At 43.4% G+C, this 21,935-nt stretch overlaps 1 protein-coding gene across 2 annotated transcripts in view; it reads right to left on the bottom strand.

Moving 5' to 3' along the window:
* bcor (BCL6 corepressor) overlaps positions 1 to 21,935 on the bottom strand; it is a 40,065-nt gene that overhangs the window by 9,871 nt on the left and 8,259 nt on the right. Inside the window, exons 3-9 of one of the 2 annotated variants that reach the window (XM_026235656.1) lie at positions 18,458 to 21,451; positions 17,194 to 17,250; positions 16,583 to 16,790; positions 14,541 to 14,819; positions 13,226 to 13,615; positions 9,579 to 9,883; positions 7,057 to 7,335 (exon numbers count right to left, since the gene is read on the bottom strand). In XM_026235656.1, the coding sequence (XP_026091441.1) occupies positions 7,057 to 7,335; positions 9,579 to 9,883; positions 13,226 to 13,615; positions 14,541 to 14,819; positions 16,583 to 16,790; positions 17,194 to 17,250; positions 18,458 to 21,451 (4,512 nt within the window). The remainder of the gene's footprint in view (positions 1 to 7,056; positions 7,336 to 9,578; positions 9,884 to 13,225; positions 13,616 to 14,540; positions 14,820 to 16,582; positions 16,791 to 17,193; positions 17,251 to 18,457; positions 21,452 to 21,935) is intronic. The other variant, XM_026235657.1, reaches the window with a different exon arrangement.

The raw sequence follows: 21,935 nt of genomic DNA, 5'->3' as shown, positions 1-21,935 counted from the left end.
CACTTAACCCCTTCACAACAGCAATCTTACAAAACAAGGTGCAGGCCGGCCCAAGACTGAACCCCACATGCAACCATTTTACCACAACCTCAAAACCTATTCAACCCAACCTACATCATAAAAAAATAAAAGGGAAAGAACTACAGCTGGCTTAGGGAGAAAGACACTCAGACAGGAAAAAGAAGGGGAAGCTATACAAGGCAGACCTGACCTGAAACCAGTCTGGGTCACAGTCAAATTCTGATGCTGGCAGCCCCCATTAAAACCTGGGATTCAAGTTCAAACTCAAGTCTAGAATTTCAAGGGTTCAAGAAAAACTTCATTAAGACTTCTGGAATTCTAAAACTATTTTAATGACAGTTCCAGAACACATAAAATGTGACCCTGGACCACAACACCAGTCTTAAAAGTGTCAATTTTAAAGAAATTGAGATTTATACATCAACTGAAAGCTGAATATATAAGCTTTCCATTGATGTATGGTTTATTAGGATCAGACAATATTAGGCTGAGATACTACTATTTGAAAATCTGAAATCGGATGATGCAAAATTATCTAAATACTGAAGTTGTCCAAATTAATTCTTGGCTTTTAATATATTTATGGTAGGAAATTTATAAAATATATTCATGGAACATGATTTTTACTGAATATCCTAATGATTTTTGGCATAAAAGAAAAATTTTGCAATACTTTTTGGCTATTGCTACAAATATACCCCAGCAACTTAAGTTTTGTGGTCCAGGGTCACAAATGTTCTAGAATTCAGGGGCTCTTGCAGAATTCTGAGGTGGTTTAAAAAAAACATTTGGAACACTAAACCAATTTCTAATAAATTCTGAAAATTCAATGTACTTGATAAGAGGCTAAAATTTGATGCAGTGTATGACAAATTTTCAAATTCCGGGGCAGTTGAGAAACATTTCCAGAATGAGTGTTTATAAGAATTCCAGAATTCTAAGACAAGCTAACTAAGAGTTCTAGAATTCAAAAAGGAATGTGCTCAATATTTGTGGAATTCACATGCAGTTGAGTCATAGAATTCTGATAGAGCTGGGTTTCTCAAGCAGTTTATAGAGTCAAGAAATTCAAGAAATTCTGTAGAGATCCAAAATTATAAGACCTCTATTAGTCAATTCAGAGATTAATTCTAAAGCTTTTTAAACTCTGAGACAGTTCAAAAACTGCTATAAAACTGAAACATTTCTTTTATTTTTTGAGACTAATGTGTAGCGGTTGCTTAATGATCCTCTGGCTGCGCACAGTGCTGACGAATGATCTAATTTTACATGCAACTCCGGAAAAAAAACAGCCTTTAGACAGAACAGACATCATGTTGCATTGTAAAGTGAGCGGCTGGGGAGAGAAACAGACAAAAAAATGACAAAAGAAAGAAATAGCAGGATATGCGAGGGGACAGAGGGAACGAGAAACTCCCTCAGCGTGGTTTTGATTGAGAGAGTCATGGCTGGAGTGAGAGTTGTGATAACAGAGGGAAAGGGGTCGAGATGGCCTCCACAGAATAAGTGCATCATTAACGGATCAGGATTTCCCTGACAGCCGGCCAGGATGGTACTGAGCGTATATGCGTACATGCGCAGACATGTGATGTGACATTATCAGACATAGATTACACCTAAATAATAGGCAACAAAATTCTGAATATCTGACAAAGAACTTTGTTACATCCAGTGGATAATTCTTCCACAAAAAAGCAGTATAAATACAGTATCTGGAAGAAAAACTAAAAAAAACCTTCCTTTTGTGTCAGAAGTTGTATGAAGTCAGCCAATCAGTTTTGCACTTACCAAATCAAGAAAATACATTCCAGTTTCATGTGCAATATGTATCAGGCAATCAATGACTGTGAGATATAACTGCCCTCTATTTACTTACTTATTTAAAATACACTGAGACGTTTATCTCATATAACTTTACCTCGGATGATGAACAAGCTTTAATTTGGGAGTGAACTATGCCTTTAAATAGACTCAACCTCACCCTTTTCGCCTTTCCCCCCACCTCAACCTACATTTTATATGCAAACTGCAAATAATCTGAGAGGGAATTTAGATCAAATTGAAGTCAATGGGGTTATTTCAGGTCACAGGCTTTTCTGCGGTCGCCATCTAAGATCATAAGATTCGCTTGCAAGAAATCCTTAGTACGCGGCCTTGAACGGACACAGTCCGACCAGCGGACACGCTCATGTAGTCAACTGTGGAAAACACGCAGCTTTTTCCACTTGCGCTCGGTTAATGTCTGAAATGCAAGCCAAAATGACTCAATCGCACACAGAGAACCGCTCGAAGGCGCCCGGGAGTTTCATCAATCCAAGAACGGTTTGTTTTGAAGGTGCGAGCACATGAGAAAATGGAAACGAGAGTGCGCGCGCAAAACTACGTGCCGTTTGCATGTTTACTGCAGTTGTGCTGGGACCGAGATGGAGTGCCACGTTTAAGTGTGAACTCTCATTCTCTGGCGCTCTGAGTCACACACACACACACACACACACACATAAACGGAGCAGCTGTCGCGGTCTGTGTTGAAAGGCACGGCCGCGCAGTCATGTCATATTTCCGAGCTCTGGCAGCGCGCGGAGCTGCTCGTGGCTTAACACACACACACACACACACAAACACAGAGAGGGAGAGCGCTGGCAGCTCAGTGCATTGCTCGCGGCTTATCTATCCACACACACACACACACACACAGCAAGAGACCGGCTTCCTGTCTGAGGCAGGAGCCCGGGGGGGAAAAGGAGGGGGGACGGAACGAACGAGGACTAAAAAATCAAGCCGTTGTGGACTGACAGAAAAAAACACACGCGAGACGGAAGGTCTGTCCCCACCTGCTTAGGGCCGACGTGAGGGTGTAGAGGGGGAGGAGAACGAGCGATCCAAAACAGAGAGAGAGAGAGAGAGAGGGATGAGGAATACAGGTTGGGAAGGATTACAATTTATCTCGCTTCCTCTGACACACACACACACACACACACACACAGCGCACGGATCTGCGCGCTCTGCCGCTCCTCCGCTGTATCTGTGGCGCACGCACAGCCCCGCGAGAACAGCCGCCTTTAACCGATGTCACCAAGCGCATTTATAAAGCCATTAGAGCAGAATTAGACCCTGAGCGCCGGCGGGGAAAATCACAAAGCCCCGAGACTCGGCGGTAACGAGAGCCCACGCTCGAGAAAATCCACCGCGAGCGGAACACTGGCTGCAATCTGGAGAAAAAGCTCATTAGGGAGAGGAAAAAAAGCTGTTTAGCTATTAGTAAGAAAATAAGTAAAATACAATTGTGTGGATGTCATTAAAATACAGTTCAGCTACACGTAAAACAGTTTCGATATAAGTAAAAACAGATCAGGCATCAGTTCACAGTAATCTGTAAAAACCTGTCAAATGGTTAACGGTAATTTCCTGTAAAATTTACAGGGAAAACACGTAAACTGAATGCGTTGCATTTCACATTTTGTTTGAATTTGATGTTTTTTTTTTTAAATAACTTTTTAAAATAACGTTTCTTCCTATGTTTCTCTTATCTGTTATGTTTATTAGAGTTGTATGTTACATATAAAGTTGTTAAATTAATGTTTATTGCATGTTTCAGTTTAATGAGTCTCACCATGATGGTGTTTATTGCTTGTGTGAATGAATCACACTTTGCACCTTCTATGTATCTTATTTTTTTAAAGCTTGTGATGGGCTTTGTGTGACTTTCTCATCAACACCTGCATTTTGGTGGTTACCAGTGTATTATAAAAGGTACAAAACAGATTTCAGTACTTCAGTAAGTTGGTATATTAACATTATATCAGTTAAATTACAGTATTTAACTGTAAATTTAAGGTAAAACCATCAAACCTAAAACGGTGTTACCGTATTTTTTTACAGTATAATTCTGGCAACCACAGCTGCCTTTCTTTACCGTATATTTTACAGTGTATTAGCAAAGAGCAGTTTTAACTATTCGTACAGTTAAACTATTTTTAAACAGTTTAGCTATGCCTAAATATTTACTATTACTGAAAAATGTAGCTATTCGTAAAATATTTTAGCTAATAGACTAATATCAAAGCTAAACTAAATGAATAACTAACTTAAGTTAGGCTAACTGCATAAAACATGTTTATTTGGAAAATTTCGATATTGGTAAAAAAAAGTTTAGATATTAACTTACGCTTAGTTTATCTACTAGTAAAAAACAGTTTAGCTATTCATGCACACACAGTTTAGCTAGTTTTAAATTGTTTAGCTATTGCACATAAAATTTACAAATGTGTCAATATGTACAGTTTTGCTATTAGTTATATGAGTGAGCTATTCGTAATATTTAGCTTATCATATGCAAGGTTTAGCTATATATAATTATAGGCTACACTTTAGCTAGGCCAATTCGTAAACAATTTAGAGACCAGTAGCGTATGTTTTAGTTCTCATAGTACACAGTTTATCTGTTGGCAAAGCACAGTTTAGCTATTTGTGCACACATAGTTGAGCTATTTTTAAACTAGGTTTAGCTATTCATAAACAGTTTAGCTATATATAAATTGTGTTTAGCTACTAACAGTATATCTTTGTAAATTGTGTTGAACTATAAACAGTTAAAGAAGGTTTTGGAAATTTAATCAGAAATTAGACTTTAACTCCGATAGCAAACGTACAAGATGTCTGTTAAAGATGGCTTCATCTGGAAGGCATCTGCTGTGTACGAACATCTGACAGACGTCTCGAAGATGTCAGTTTTACATACATTCTAAACCATAAACATCTTCAAGACATCTTCTAAACGTCTATTTGGAATCTGATAGGAAACGTCTTATAGTTGTATTGCAGAAGAGCAAACAATCAAAAAAATACGTCTTGCAGATGTCAAATAGACATCTCCGTGATCTAGGCTACGTGTGATATCGGGGGAATCAACAACAAAATGCACAAATGCCACTTTTTCTTTTTCCTGTGAGAACCGTCAGCCTTTTTGTGGTTGGAAATGAAGAAAAAAAACACCCTCCATTTCCGTGGGCTGTTAATGGCGAGCATTAGATTGGGGGAAGAGAGTTCGGGAGGTGTGCGGAACGGGCGGCTTAATGGCTTAAAACAGCGCGTGTTTAGCACCTTCAGTCGAATGATTAATTAACGTGGAGATTACGAAGAGCACTTGTCAGATCGCTGATTGGACCTTAATGGCAAAGAGCCATTTTGCCTGAGAGCAAAATTACTGACAGAGTCTAGCAACCGCAGCAGAATCAGACAGAGAGCGTGAGGAAGAGATGGATGGGGCTCTTTCACGCGCACGCACACACATAACGATAGGTTTCAATCAGCACACAAAGGCCAGTTTTGTCTGAGTCATAAAAGAGGGAGGGAACAACCAAACACAAGGGTAAATAAGCAGCATCGTAACGCAAGTGAGACGTCAGCGCCGGCGGAATGTAATGAAAGAGTGTGTGTGTTGCAGTAAAACTCTACGCCTGAGAGCCAAAGGGAGGTGAAGGGACACAAACAAGCGAACAAGACACATTGGGGGAAGGGAACTACAAATGAGTGTGTGTGTGTGTGTGTGTGTGTGTGTGTGTGTGTGTGTGTGTGTGTGTGTGTGTGTGTCAAAGCATGCAGTGGTGATGGAACCACCAGGCCACTTTAAGCACAAAGCATACAAAATACACAAACACAGCAAGGAATGGCGCACAATGGAATATGCCATCCCTAGCTGCGAGAAAACAAGCCCACAGACACATGTGGATGCACGTAGTAGGCAGAATGAGGGAAAAGCAGAAAATAGCAGATGGGCAAAACATTGGGGGAAAAAAATCATAAGCATAAGACTAGCTTGATTCACAAAAGCGTGCTCTATTCTAAAACGGAACCACTGCCTCAATGTTAAAAAATGCTCCATAAAATGCAATGAGAAACTTTCCCTTTCAGTGGAATTCAAGGCACCGCTGTGGAGCGAGAATGGGGTGGGGGGGGGTTAGAAATCATGCGCTCGCAGCAGTAATCGCTCATTTCCTGTTCTCCGTGCCAGTCCTTTCAGACGCACTGCCGGAACTAATCCAGCTCCCCATTAATCTACACAAATTGGACACGGAACGCCACACCATTCCAGAACCCACGGAACCACTGTATTCCAGAACTGCGGAATACCGACGAATTCCAGAACAAAAAGGAATCTACTAAACAACGAGATCTGTGCAAGTTCTGTTGCATTGCACAAATGCTCAACAATGCATATTTAACTCTGTGATGTTTAAAGGCAACATGAAATCTGAATTTGTTAAATAAAGTCGCTAGTCTTATCCATAATTTATCAGTGCATGTTTTTCCAATCTAAATATGGTGTATATTTTCATAAACTTAAGAAAAAAAATTAATAGCATGTTATGCAGAAGAAAAAAAGGTGCAAAATTTGTCACAAGCATAATAAGAGTGCTGGAGCGTTGTTAGAATGTTGCTAGAACGTTGCCGAACTCCTAATCAACCGAGTGATCCAATCAAATTTTAATAGGTATATAATTCAATAAGTATTCAGTTTTGTTCGTAAAACATGCAATATTGTGAAAGAAAATTGCGCTGGAAATGCAATTTCATGTTGTCTTTAAAAATGCTCCAGGACTACAAACACTCGAGTGACATTTGTGTTAAACTCAGAAAAGACCGACTACAAGATCAGAGACAGAGTGCAAAGGGTTAAGGTTTTCCAGTTCAACGGAGAGAAAGAGCAAGGACGAGACGGAAAAAGCGTGAGGAACAGTGTGCCTGTGAAAGCACGGGAATGAATGTGAGCGAGAAAGCTTTGAGTGGGAGTGCAAAAGCCAAGAGGAGAAAGAGATGAGACGCCGCGTATGTGCGAGCGAGAGGCTGCCTCGCAAGAGGGAGAAAAAAAAAGTGTGTGTGTGTGTGTGTATGCGCACGCCAAGCGATCGCTCTGTGCCTGTCAGGGGCTCTCACATGTCAGACTCAGTCTCACACAGAATTAATGAGATGCGAAGAGAGCAGAAGAGGTGAATCGGAGAGAGAGACAGTCGCACACACACGCAAATGCGCGCTTACCTCATATCCCAGCCGCGCAGCTCGCTGCAGTAGAGTCTCGCCTGCGTTCTTGTTGACAATGAGTCGGCGCGCTTCGGGCGGCATGGGCCTGCTCACTGGTGGCTCCACAGACACTGGAGGTGCGGGGTCAACCGGAGGTACAGGTACATCCAGAGTGATGCTTGGAGGGGTCGGGGGTGCTGCGGGTTGATGGGAAGGAGATGGGGCACGAGGTTTGACCAGAGGAGACTCATAATCAGAAAGAGATGATGGCTGCTTCTGGGCGGAACGTTTCACCACCTGACAGGGGAAGAGAAATGAGTTACTTTACAAGGCCTCAGATTTTGCACAGATTTCATAGTCATAGTACGTGGAGTGACAGAGCTACACTCGCTTGGTGCCAAGAGAAAGGCGGGACGGAGCGCTAATTAATCACAGCGACAAGTTCATACTCAGCACTGCGCTGTAATCAGCGAGAGACTGAAATTTGAAATTTGAAAAATTTGAAAATGTGAGCTGCCCCTACATAATGTTTTTTTTTTGCAGCTGTGGAAAATGTAGCTGAACAGCAGTGCAGGAAAGGCTGTTTCCCCACCATAAACCATGAACAAAAGTCTGACTGTCAACAACAGTTCCTCACACACACACACACACACACACACACACCCCGCATGGTCAGCAAGGTTATTTTTGGCCTGCAATGAACATGCCGAAACAAACGGGCTATTTACACCAGTACAATCGTCCCATAAACACGTTTTTAACAGAAAAAACGTGCATCTTCCCACATTGAGGCTCTAGGCTGCGTGCTTGTTTGTGAGCTGGATGGAAAGCTGCAGACACCGATCTGTCAGCGAGCGTGTTTCCCGGCAGGGAAAGTTAAACAGGAAACAATGGAAGACTTTGGCTCTCTCCCACTCGCTTTATCTCTCCCGCCTTCCGTGTGCAAGTTCTCTATCTGTGGAGTGCAGTAGGGCGGGCGGATGGGAGCCCTGTGTGTGTGTGTGTAGGCCGCGAGTTCATGCAAGCAGACTGAAGGTCGGGAAGGGGGGTGATTGGGGCGGGAACTCCACCCACACCAGAGGAGTTCCACAGCGCAGCAGCTGTCAGAGTAAACACACACACACACACACACACACAGAGAGAGAGAGAGAGAGCACACGCACATTCACAGCTCTGCCTGGTGCGTAACAGCGCAGGAAAAACAAGACAATTGACATTTTGTTGTTCGTCTAAATGAGGAAATAAAAATGATACCAAGAATAATCCAACCCCCAATCTGATTTTTTTTATGATAAATATAATAAAGCAATTTCATAAAAAAATTATTTATTTAGAATAATAATAATAATAAATGTGTATTATTTTATAACATTTTATAGTACTTATAATAATAAATTATTATTCAACAATAAATATTTATTTTTACATTTATAATAATAATAATAATATGTATATAGTAGTAATAACGTGTTAATATTTATTTTATATAGATAGCATTTAAGCAATTTTAGAAAAAAAGTACTGTATATAATAATAAAAATAAATATGTATGTATTTATTTTATATTTTTAATATTACAATAAGAAAAATAATTAAATATGTATATAATAACAACAACAAAAACAACATTTATATAATAATTACTACTATTCATTTCATTATGTTTATTACATGCATTTAATAGTAACAATTATAATAAATATAATAATAGGCTACTAATAATACTTATATTTATAATATTAACAATAGGAAGAATTAGGAGAAATATTTATATTATATTTATAATCATAATATTTTTTTTTTCGAGTAAAAAGATTAAATTGTAAAAGATAAATATATAAATTAATTTTTTTCCCAACAGAGGACGTCCCATTATGTCCCCAAAGGCACATTTCAGAAAAAGTAGTTCACTTCGCCAAGCATGTAAACCCGCACACACTGTACTGTGTAAAACCTACATAATATTTTCATAGGAGTGTGTTTGTCTGCTGTAAACGCTGTGTTTACGCTGAATGTGTTTTGTGTTCAGCTACAGAACACAGGGTATTGTGTGTGCGCTACATCTGCTTGTGAGATCGCAACGGGGAGAACGCAGGCAGCGTTATTTAAAGAATGCACAGTTGGTTCACTGGGGAATCATTTTCCTTGACGGAGAGAGAGAAGGAGACCAGAATTTTGACCCGGCCTTCACTCCTCCCCTCCCCCTCGGATGCGTCTCTCCACTGGGAGTCTGCCTTTCAGCACGAGAGGAGGTCAAAGCAACTGCAATCTAAACACACACACACTATGACCCCCTCCCGCGTCCGTTGAGCCGTCCAAGAGAGCCGCAGTGCTTCCCTAATTGGGATGATTAACATTGTTGTGATTGGAGACATGCTTTTAAACGGTTCCTCACTGAGCCCAGGGAGAACGCTTGGGTTGTGAGCCAAAGCAAAGAGCAGCGTTAGCCACGCGTGCGCAGAAAAAGAAAGGACGTTCTTGTGCAGATAAACGAGTATCTCGACCTTCTGTCACCACGCAGACATATGCCCGACTCTTACCTTGTGTTGGTGGGCGGGGCTGAGTTCAGGACACTCCTCATTGGTCATCTGCAGCAGCATCCTGCGCTCCTGTTGGCCGAGGTGCTTGGTCTTGCACTGCCGCTTGCCCTTTGGCTTTTCAGGGTCACTGTGCCGCCGCAAGCGAGATGGGAAGGTGCAACTGGGGTCCAGAGAGGGGGAGGAGGATCCCAGTGACTTACGGTGCTCCTTTAATCGCTGCCGTTTGTCCGAGAGGTGAGTGGAAATCGAGGAGGAGAACTTTCGTACAGAATCTCCACAGAAGCCATCAGGGAGAAGAGGAACAGCTAGAGAGAAAGAGAAAGAGACGACAGCAGTTAGATCAGATTAAGTTAATGCTGAATTTTGATGTAATTTCTGCAATGATTGTGGTGGAAAATCGTAATTTTGCAAAACGCAAAATGCGTTAAAATGAGTTGACAATACTACAGTGGAACAACAACTAGAAAAATCCAAATAAAATTTGGTTGTGCTGTTTCTGCACTGATTGAGTTCAAATCAACAAATCTCTGTAAAAATTTGGTAAAACGCGTTAAAATAAGATTGTGAAAAGAGAAATACAGCTAAATGAAGTAATTGTGCGTTTTTTCTGAACTGACTGAAGGGAAATCTATGCAGTTCACCAAAATGTTAAAATGACCTAATAATATTACAGTAGAATAAAACAAATATACAGTGCAAATGTGTTGTTCAAATAACAAAATGCATTAAATAAATGTTAAAAATAATACTGAATTTTGTAGACGCAGATTCTACAAATGAAGTAACCAACTTTTTTTAATCATAAAATCTTCAACTACAAATCTTGAAACAAGTATGACAGGAAAGAAACAACCACAAGAACACAAATCTGGAATTTACGTTTTGTGTGTTTGCGAGAGATTTCTTCACGTGCAACACACACACACACACATCAAACCGACAGAAGTTTCCTTAAGGTCTTGTTAGGTAAATCAGACTGACAGTGGCAGAATGAACAGCAGCAGGCTGACCGCGTTATGAAGGACGGACACCGGATGAAAAGATTTACAAAAATTGATGCATCATTTCCTTCGTCTGCTTTCGATTTTACATCACGTGACCAGAGCTCAAGCCAAAGAGGCACGTTTAAGCCATAACATCAACCAGCAGAGAAGGACGGAAGGGAAAAGTAACATGAAAGGAAGACCAAGATAAGAGAGGGAAATCAAATGAAAAGGGACGGAACATTGAACAGAAAAGGAGAAATGACGGACTGATGTAAAAGTGAAAGAATAGAGAGAGAAATGCAGCACCAAGGGAAAGAGACGATGAAAGAGCGAGCGCAAGGCCGAGAGAGAGAGAAACCGAGCCTACTCCACATCTGTTCCATTATTCATCATACTCCCCGTTCAGACGCGCACACACTGAGCCAGCGAAAGCCCCACCGCGCAGAGAAAACCTCTCTCACAAGCATGCAAGCAAGAACAGAGGACGCCAAAAAAACAGAAGACCACAAAGCCAATAAAAACACGCACTATACCAACTATCAAAGCACCAATATATATCAGTCAGGCCAAGTAGCAAATTATAACATTTGGGCGACAACATTTTTTCCCAACCTTTTTACTAAATCAATTTTAAAACTAAAGAAAAAAGTGTAAATACAAGATAAAATACAAGTGTTTGTTCGGTTGTTTCATTGCGTCAAATTTGTTACATTTTTGGTAATATTTTTACGTAATATTTTTAAGTAAAATAAGAAAAATAATATGCATAAGGAATGTACAAGTTTTGTTTTACCAACTGCATACATTTTTACATTGATAAAAGACAAAAGCACCTTAGAGAACTTTCAATGTGCAGACCACCAACTGTGAAACTGTACTTGTTGTGTGTGTGTGTGTATGTGTGTGTGTGTGTGTGTGTGTGTGTGTGTGTGTGTGTGTGTGTGTGCGTGCGCGCACAAGACCCCATCCTCATGGGCAAACTATTCCAGCCTGCGTAAAGTGCTCCTCTCCTTCAACAGGCTAATTAAAGTCCTACCCCGAGAACCCTTGAGACCAGATTCACCGCACCAACGCCCCCCCACCCCCCCCCCACACACACATACACACACACATACACGCAGAAGTGTGCGTGCTCTGAAACCTGAGTGAATCACTCAATTAGCAAAAGAGGAGCAAAGACCTTAATGCCTTTAAAAATCAACAGAGCAAAAGCAGTGCGCTAAAAATGCACACACACACACACACACACACCCTGTGGCATACAGCGGAGTCGTGCATCACTGACATGCATGTCTCGTCTCTCACACCTCGTCATAGACAACACAAATTAGCCTGCGTGTGCATACGAATTCCCTCGGCTGAAGAGCGCGAGTATGTGTGTGTGCAGCGGGAGACGGATTTTGACAGGGACATCTGGGGGATATTAGCCTCCCATTAGCACGCAACTGGGCACACGCGCACACACACACTAATGCATTAACAAGCAAACCATCTCTCAGCTTGAGTAAATGCATATGTATCGGACATATTACTTCGCACGCAAAGAGTGAGGGATAGAGCGAGATAAATAGTCTTGTCTCGCGTCTTGCTGCTCTCTAATCCTCCTGACAGAATGCCAGCACAATATCCAGCAGCCAAGATACTGACGGGCAGCCTCACACACACACACACACATGTACGTTGTTATTTGCACAGTTGTGGAATCTCATGGCTCATTACTCTGCGGCATGCACTTTCTCGGCGATGCTTTTATAACAACAAGGAAGCGAGCGTCTGAGAGTGTGCGTGTGAGCGTGTGCAACTGTGGCTTGTCAATCAACAAGAATCATTATTGCTATCCCAAAGCCGCAGACACAGGACGACGTGCTCTGCTTTCCTCTAATCTGCCTCGCTCCGTCTTTCACCTCAGTTATCCCCTCAGCTCTGTATCCTCTTTTCATCTCTTTCACTCCTTTTTTTCCACCCTTCCCCTCTGTTTGTTTTCTCACAGCCGTTTGTTCCCTTTCTCTGGGTCTCATTCGTTCACACTTCTGCTTGTGTCTCCCCACTCAGTTCTCTCCTTCTGAGACCTTCTCTGTGACATGCATAACTAAATGACACTTATTCTTAGCTTAGAGCACTATTTACAAACCTGCCATTCAAAGGAAACCAGCTGTAGGGTGTAGTATGCATGTGTAAGGTATAGACTGTAGTATATAGGGAGCATTACTTAAGTAGGGTGTAGTGCATACCATGTGAAGTGTAGTGTGTAAATCATAAATGTCAGATGTGAGGGGTGTGTAGTTTCAAGGGTACAGATTGTAGTGTGTGTTATGGAGGGCATATGTAAGGTATAGGTCACAGGCTGTAAACTCTGTTGGATGTGAGGAGAAGGGTGAAGGGAATTGTTTGTAGGGAACAGGATGTAAAAGGTAGTGTGCTGACTATTGAATGTAGTATATAGGACGTAGATAGATTCTAAATAGACTGTACTTGTAGAGTGCAATATGTAGAAGGTGGGTATGTTTGGCATATGTAGGGTATAGGGCATAAGGTGTAGTATGTAGGTTGTGGTGTATAGAGTATATAGGGACTTGAGAAACTATTTACCTTAATGATGTGTGACTAAACAGATAAACGAGAAAACCCTGCATTTAAATGAGACATAATGGAAAGACTTACCTATGTCGGACTCTACATATTCCAGCTGGTCCTTAGTCCAGCCTTTCTCCACTTCTGCTTTCCTCTTCACTCCTTTTTCTTCAAATCCATTTGCTTTGACCTTTCGATCCACGGCAGGGACACCGTGGGTGAGCCTCGGGACCTCTGGGGGGCAAAGGTCAAGCTTTTCCCTCCTGGTGGTTTGGATTGCTGGAAGAGAGGATTTGGATGTGGGAGACAAGCCCATATTGGGAGCTCCGGATTGTGGCCTGTCATGGTTGAGCGGCCCCTGTCGGTCCCACAGTTCCTTGAAATTATGGAAGTGGCGGGGTTTACTAAGGCGAAGACCTGTCAACTCGATACACACCTTCAGATTCTTCACCTCCTGCTCGGAGGGCTGCGGCCACACGTCTGTAGAGAGAGACAGAAGCAATCTGTTTCTACCTTGTATTAACGTTCAGCTTGGATGATCAGATCTTAAGTGGTCAGCTGCGTCTCAAATTTGATTTGCAAAAGGGGAGGTTCTGATTTTGTGACTACATACATTGCATACTAAAAATAAAATGGATATTGCATCCCAGCTGTCCCAGTAAGTCTTGCAACTGTATGACCTTTCCCAGATTTTTTTATTTCCTTCTGGCATAGTAAGTATGTGGTTATATGAATCATTTGCTGTTGACTGACACATTTAGGATGCATTAGGCAGTACATTAAAAATGCTTTGTAGCCAATGCTCTCCCTGACCACCAGAAGTTGTTCATTCGATCCCCAGAATGCATTGCAACCCATTTACATTTGAATGTAACAATGTCCACTTGTGTCAATGCAAAGGGTTGCACACTTAGAGCAAGAATTGTTTTCCAATTGTTAACAGAGTAGTTTCCTCCTAAAGCACAAACACGCAAAAGTTTGATAGCTTTTAAATGAAAGTACAGAGCTGAACAGACACCCAGATTTTGCTGACAAAAACAAGCTTTCTGGGACACGTTTAAGCGATGCGTGTTTATACAAAGGTTGTTTTGATGTCTGAAAACGCCCTTTAGACTGAGCAAAAAGACAGAGTAGGGCAGAGAACACCCAGCAGTTGTGTTTATTTGGACCATGTGACAGCAATAAACACAAATCAAAGCCGGAGGAAGCAGAGGAAAAGGGAAAAGAGCAGCTGATCCTTGAGAGAGTGAGACATGTCAGATAGTGTTAGACAGGAGGTCAGCGATAAGCTGAAAGACAGAGCGGACCGTCCTCTGCTTGCTGTTAAAATGACCAAGAATGAAAAGATGGAAAAAGAGGACAGACATTGAAGGGCATTGGAGAGACAGACAGTCCAGATGTCTACCTGAAATCAGTCTCGCTCTCTTCGCCGCGATGCCATTATCGTCTTCTCCTCTCGTCCGTCTCTCTCCATCTCTCTCTTCTGCGGTGTGTGTGCAATCAGGGTGGCCTTGGCTCTGTTCCAAACCCAATGCACGTTTCCTGCCCGTCGCCGTGCCAACAGACCCCTCCTCCTCTCCTTTCACGTCCCTCACTTTCTTCTCCTCTGCTCGGCAGGACTGCGGGACATCGGCTGGTGGGCCGCACCGCTGAAGAACGGGAACTCTGTTGTTTGGCGTCGCACCTGCATAGCCACACAAACACAAATGCGTTAGTCAGATCCATTGCGTCACCGGCTTGCAAGACCTTATTCAACTTCAAAAGAAGCATGACAAACCAGAAAAGACAGAGAGTGGAGGCCGCAGACAGAGAGATAAAAAGGAAAAGACTGGAGAAAAACACTCCTCACCACCCTGGACAATTGCATGTTTGTGCTAACTACACCACACCCATCATACACCGGGAGCTAGACAGCAAACAGGGATGCACGTGCTCGCTCTCCCTGTAAGCTTAAATTAGCCCGAAACATCCGTGCCAAGAGCGCAAGCGGCAACCCAGCTCAAGCCCCCCCTCCACTTCCTCTCCTGCTCCCATTCTGTGTGTGGCAGTGAAAAGCGCTCCTTGAGAATGTCTCCCGGCAGCTAAGAGCAGCAGCGCAGATCAAAGACAGACTCTAAGGGCTCACGCTCCATACCACCCGCTTCTCTCTTCAACACACACACACAAACACTCCCACCATATATAGTGTCGCATACATGGTCTAAAAACATGCACACGCAAATCATGCAGCTAGCCCAAACCAAATCTATCAAATTTACAAAAATACACATTCCGCGATAATTGTTAAATACTGCGTAATCATGCATACGAAAGATGCAGAACAGAACTACCTTTATACTGGCCTGGGTAAGAATACAACCCACTCTGCCCCAGGCTCACACAGACGCGCACAAAGCATGTGACTAACACCACATGCATCCCATAATTCATGGCAATGTGTGCACCATAGCAACTCTGCACCAAAACAGATCACCATGGAAACATCATTCGCGTCACCCGGAGAGAGTTAATGTGGCCATTCCAGACAGCGAGAGAGAGATGTTGAAGGACAGACAGGGCATAGAAATCAAGCGAAGAATGAAGGGCATGAAACATCCAAAAAGGACAAAACAAAGTCAAATAATCAATTTTGTTTCTTAAGTCAATTGAACTATATTGATTGTTGAATAGAATGGTTTTTGACAGATGAGATCAACTCAAAGCTCTGATCGAAACTACAGTAGATTTTTTTTTGTAGCATTTTCACCCTCAAAGCTTCACAGGAACTGCCGCTCTGCCGAGCACACTCTGTTTATGTAATCCAGAGCACTGATAATTGTCCGTGTGGCTGACACACATGCGAGCGTTCACGCGCGAACACACACATTTTGACCCACATGCACAGGAAACGCCTTGCCTTTGTGAAGGCCACAAGGGAGATCGAGGTCACATAGCAGCAAAGTGTTGATTTGGAAATCTGATGGCATTAGGCCATTAGCTAAGCTCAAGTGGAAAAAACAAGAGCCAAAAACAGCAGAGAGAGAGAGGGAGAGACAGAGCATGTGCGTGTTTATGTGAGGGCTTCCTGTTTGAGGGTGGCGGTGGTGGAAGCCATGTTTACCACGTCGTTTCCGCTGGTTTAACGCTGTTACATGGAGCGCCACAGCACAGGGACCGTCCCTAGAGACAAGGGAAGGAAATGTGTGGAGATTTCGGGGGGGGGGGTGAAGAACGAACAAGCGCCTGAGAATCTGAGATGTTACAGAAGATCGCAGGAGATAGGACAGAAAGAAAGCGAATGAGTGAAATGCATAAATACAGGCAGCATGCAAGCAAGATGAAAGTTAGAGACAGTGCATATGAAAGACAGACAGTGTGAAACAAAGAAAATAAAAGGGAGCCCAGGAGTGGGAGACAGAGCGATAGGGATTGTACTTGAGTGTATGTGTGTGTGTGTGCACATCTTACCGTTGTGCTGTTCAGTGTGATTGGAGAGGGCCGAAAGGGCTGTGGAGGGCCTGGAGCTTGGCTGGCTTCGTTCCCAATCTCCCGCTCCGCACTGGCTCTCTGCCAACTCCCTCTCTCTCTCCAGCTCTCTTCCCAGTCCGGGCGCTGCAGACGACACACACCCCTCCTTTTCCTTCAGTTCCAGCTCCGAGAAATGCATCATCGCACGCTACACAGACACACACACACACCACAATTGTGAAACCAGATCCCGTGTTACGAGCACCAGCTGTAAAGCCCATCTCTCATGTGCTCCAGTAAAACAAAAACAGAGGGGGAAAAAAACAGAATAAAACTTGCATAAAATTAATCTGCAATCAGAGTAGAACAGGAGCTAAAGCGCAATAGAGTAAATGCAGGAAATGCATATCAATAACTTAACACAAATGCTAACTGATAAAGGTGAAATAAGGGGATTCATTTTACTAATATTTTTGACCATGCAATTTTCAGGGCCCCTCAGAAAGGGGGTAAAGGAATGAAAAAAGTCTAACTTCACAAACGCCTGTGGGCACACAACCAAGTGTTACTCATTTCAACTGATTAGTAATTTAAAAATAAAATGAACTGACCTCCCAAAACGCAGCTGGTTGACTTAAATTACTGTCCTCTTGTGATAATCCTTCCATCTAAGCAATCAGAATGGGGCTCAATATCTTTTTCAATGATTTGAATTGAATATTTACACAAATGTAACACATCAACAAACATAACCTCACCCTTATACACAAAAATACGGGGGAACTCATTACATATCTGATCATGTTAAAGCTTTGAAAGCTGCTGTTCAAATGATGCAAACTTCAGTGTAAGATTTGTGGAAATGCGTAGAACATACAAGGCTTATTTAAAAGGACTTTCCAAATTGTGTGGGCTATCTGAAATTAGGGCATTGTCTTTCATCAGCCTTTCCCTTGCTCTCCCTCCGCTGTGCGACTATGTGTGTGTGCTGTAATGACTCTGCCATTCTGCAAGCGCTCTGCTCGCTGCTGCTAGTAAGAACTCTAATCTTCCCTATCAGGAAAGAATGGATTTCACTTAAGCTGGGAGGGCTGCCACCATGCACATGGCTAGTGGGGGCCCAGGGGTGGACATGTGTTTGTTTGCAAAGAGTACAGAGAGGAACAGAGTGCAAGATGGAAGAGTGTAGGAAATGGTGTGCAATTTTGTTTGGGTATGCCCCACACACACACACATACACACCGGTCTCCAGGACTGACCTGCAGGTTAACGTTTGCCTGCGGCATTATGTGCTAGTAAGGTCACTGCATGCACACACACACACACAAACATTCGGAAACTGAGCTTCCGCACGACTGGACATAACAGCCACAGACTGCACTTTGTGTTAACCCTTTCAGCTGTTGACTGAACCGCACACTCAAAAGTATGTGTTCTTGTACAAAAACACAAATCTCTCATGATAACTGTAGAACTGCTGCCATTAAAGCCTGTTTGACAGATTCACAGCAGGTGCCCAAAAACTGCTAGAAAAGAATGAGCAGGAGAGGCAGTGTGGGTTACAGAGATCTGTAATTAGTAATGTGATCAATATAACCGAGTGTAGAAGTTAGATACGGGTGCCCGTTCAAAGCCAGAAGAGAAGCTGTAAATCTCAGAATGACTGGGAACTTTATCCAATTCAATCACAGCTGCTTGTTCATGAAGTGTTGACCACGGGAACAGAAAATGTGAGGTGTTTTTAAATTATAGCACCCTTACTTGACCATAAGGGGTCAGAATGCTTCTTAAAGTGAAAGTGTGAGAATGACATGTTCCATAACGCACAAACTTCCCTATTCATCCTAACCAACGTACAATAATTGCAGAACTCACCTGCAAGGCTCGCTGCTCCCGGCTCAATTTGCTGGAGTCTGCATACAGCTCAGTGGTGACACACTTGAAGCGGTCGCCAACATATCCTGAGGTGTTGGCTATTCTCTTGGCCAAGCTGGATCTCTTGCTTTTAGACAACCCATGTCCTTCCTCCTCATCCTCATGGGACTCTGCATCTTCTGGTACATCCTTGCCCATGTCCACATATTGTCGATTATCATGGTGCCGATCAAGTTTGTATTCAGCACCATCAGCTCGAGCCCTTTCGCCAGAGGTTCTGGCACAGCGCAATGTCTGCTCTTCCAATGTGTCAGGTAGTGGGCTATGCTCAGAGGAGCTTTCTTCACTCTGGCTGTGCACAGGGGAGTCAGACTGCTTCTGTGGCTGAGGTGGACTGCATACCTCTGCCCTCCGCTCTGAATCAGTTGGCCAAGATACGGTAGGCTGGCCAGAACGCAAAATCTGCATGAGCTCTGGCTCTTTCCCCTCAGAATTACTGCCACTCTCATTTCCCATCCCTGTCCCACTGCCGACTGGCTTAGCTGGCTCTTTGCTTTTGGCATCGACAGAACTATGTTTGTCTTGCTCTGGACTGCCATCCGTGTCATCTTGGACCAGGTCGATGCAGACAATCTCCTCTTTATTCACTGTGCGAAGCTTGCTCTGAGACTTTGAGCCTAAAACTTCTTGCCTTTCTGACTCCCTCTCAGATTTGTAGCCTGGGTCTGTGTCAGTGATGCTTCGGCGTTTGAACGGAGCCTCGTCATGATGCCAACGCTTGTCCAGGGGTCTGTGTCTCAGTTCCAGACGCTCAGTGATTTTGTGGTCCAGGGGCATGTGGGGAGACATTAGTGGATGGACCATTTCTTGTGAGTCGTGGTAAGTCAGATATTCACCATGACTGGGTGGGATTCCATATGGGATGCCAGGCTTGGGTGGCAAACGTGCTGAATACAAACTGTTAGTGCCAAGCAGAACTGGATGAGGATACACTGGCCCTTTTCCCGACATCTGCAAGTGGGAAAGGGAAAGACTCTCAGGTACTGGATATGAGAGATATCTGCTAGAATATGCTAAGCTGGGAGGAAGATAAGTTTCACCCTGAGGCATGTAGAGGTGGCTTGCAGCATGTCCATTCTCTAAATGTGATTGCTGAGGCTTGAAGCCAATTTCAGGGGTTTCAGGTTTTTTGAGTGTCTTTGAGGGCTTTGTAGCTACTGTGGTCTTTTCTGGTGGGGTGGGAACTGACTTTGGCCATTCACCATTAATCTTGGGAGAAGGTGAGACAGATGATGGCCGAGATGCTGTAGTCATGACAGTTGGGGCAGAACTTGGGATTGAGCCATTGTTTTGGTCATCAATTCTGGGACAAGAGGAACTTCTTGACTGTGGCACCACATGTTCAAGATTCTTATTCTTGATTATGCTGGAGCCTTTGTTTTGACTAGACTCAGAGCTGATTGTCTGGTTAGGACTTGGCACCACCCAGGAAGATGGTAAAGTGCTAATTATCTCAGGCCTCTCTGGAGTTTTAGAAGAAGTGCTAACTGTGGAGGGTGATGGAGAAAGAGTCTCTTTTAAAAGCTCCCTGTTAGGGGGAAGTCCATAACGGGTGGTAGGGGAATAGCGTAGCTTAGCTAAGGCCTCTAACTTTGGGGGGTACCCATTGGTAGGTACTTCAAAGTCCATGATTTTGCCAGACAAGTCTAAAGGCTTGTCTGCTGGGTCTTTGGTAATCGGCCCCTGTTGAGGGGGTTTCTCAGAAGAGGTCTTAACAGGTGAGCTGCTGCACTTTCTTTCGTTCACCATACCTCTGTTGGACTCCATGGTTGCCTCTTTGGCTTTATGCTTCTGACTAGTAGGCCGAATTGGAGAGCGAAGCTCTTTGGACATGCTGTTAATGTAGACAGTGTGAGCAACCGATGGTGAAGATGAGGAAGATGAGGAAGGACTTCTGTACTGAGGCTTTTGGAACTCTGTAGTGCTATCCACAAGATGTGGGAGAGGGGGTGGAGGTGCTGCAGGTGGCTGAGGGGGGCGGGGTGGCTGCATTAAAAGGGAAGGACAAGAGTTCACTGAGACTACAGAACTGGAGCTGCTGCTAACACCAACGCTGCTACTTCCGTTAACATTACTGCTAGTGCTGCTTGAGTTTTTGCTGGATGGGGTCCGGATGGACTTGCTGTTGCTGGCACTGTTTCCACTGCTGCTGTGCTGCCTATCACTGGGTGACTGGTGGTGGGTCTGGCTTTGCTGATGTATGGTCTGCTGCCCAAATGCTGACGGCTCATGGTGAATCCTTGGACCAATACTCTGTATCGTTTTGTCCTGGTGGTGCATCATAGGAGACAGTGCAGGGGCAACAGTTGAATTGGGTATCCTGAGAGGAGAAGCAAGGGATGATGATATAGGTGTAGGGGGATAGGGATGCATGTAAAACAAGCGCTCTGTACCAGTTGCGCTGCCTCCTGTTCCTGCACATAGAGACTGGTAGGCCAGATGCTGGGGAAGGTAAGGTGGCGGTTGTGACAGGATTGATGCTTTATACATGTTCAAAGCAGTGAATTTGCTGGAGTCTAAGAAAGGGTACATTCCAGCTTCATGGTAGGGATTCATCCAGGGAACCCGCAGATAGCTGCTACCACCATTAAGACTGAGTTCTGGTGGCTTATCTGCTTGTAAGACCCGTCTATCCAACCCTAAAGTATCTGCACCAGACCCAGGCACAACCAGCGGCTTCTGAATCCCAGGAAGGGAGCTTTTATAAAGTCCAACGTAACTGTTTGCGGTCTTTCTGCTGTCAAGAGACACATCTGGTTTGTAGAGCAAGTCATGAATCCTGTCACCAACATAACCCTTTTCTGTTGGCAGGGTCCGGATTCCTGGTGGATAGACCATCCCTCCGTGAATGTGGAGGCTCTCCCGCATAAGGCTTGTTCGATCGATGCCAAGTGCACTGAGAGGGTTCATTCTGCAGGTTGTACTCGCATCCACCTGAGACAAAAAAGCAGAAAGTATATTTCAACAAAAAAAGAGCAATATGATTCAGACAACAGGCAGACAATGAACAAAAGGCCAATACAGATTAACAACAGGTAAAATCCATCCAATTTAGAGATATCATTCAACTTTCACTTAATGTAAATGTAAATGTATCACTGAAATAAGAAACTGCATGTGGTGAGAAACACAAAAGAATTAATCACAGTAAATGATAGACATAAGTGGCCATTTAAGTGGCCACTTTCTTATTAAAAGGTCAGGGGAAAGCATCTCACTTTCTAATCACAAACTGATTCACACACAGTAATCTGATGATTTCCACATCACCTTGAAGATGGTTATAGGAAATTACAAGGATGTTACAACCCATTGCACTAGTCAAGGTCAGAACAGGTGAATGCAGAAAATGCTTTTAAATGTCAGCTGCAGCAAGGTTATAGAGCGGGAATCGCAGCAGTTTTGATGTATGCATTCT

Source organism: Carassius auratus, chromosome 47 (genome assembly GCF_003368295.1).
Source record: "Carassius auratus strain Wakin chromosome 47, ASM336829v1, whole genome shotgun sequence".
NCBI classification, from domain to species: domain Eukaryota; kingdom Metazoa; phylum Chordata; class Actinopteri; order Cypriniformes; family Cyprinidae; genus Carassius; species Carassius auratus.
Note: the sequence above shows the minus strand (reverse complement) of the source record. Positions and strands in the feature narration are given on the sequence as shown.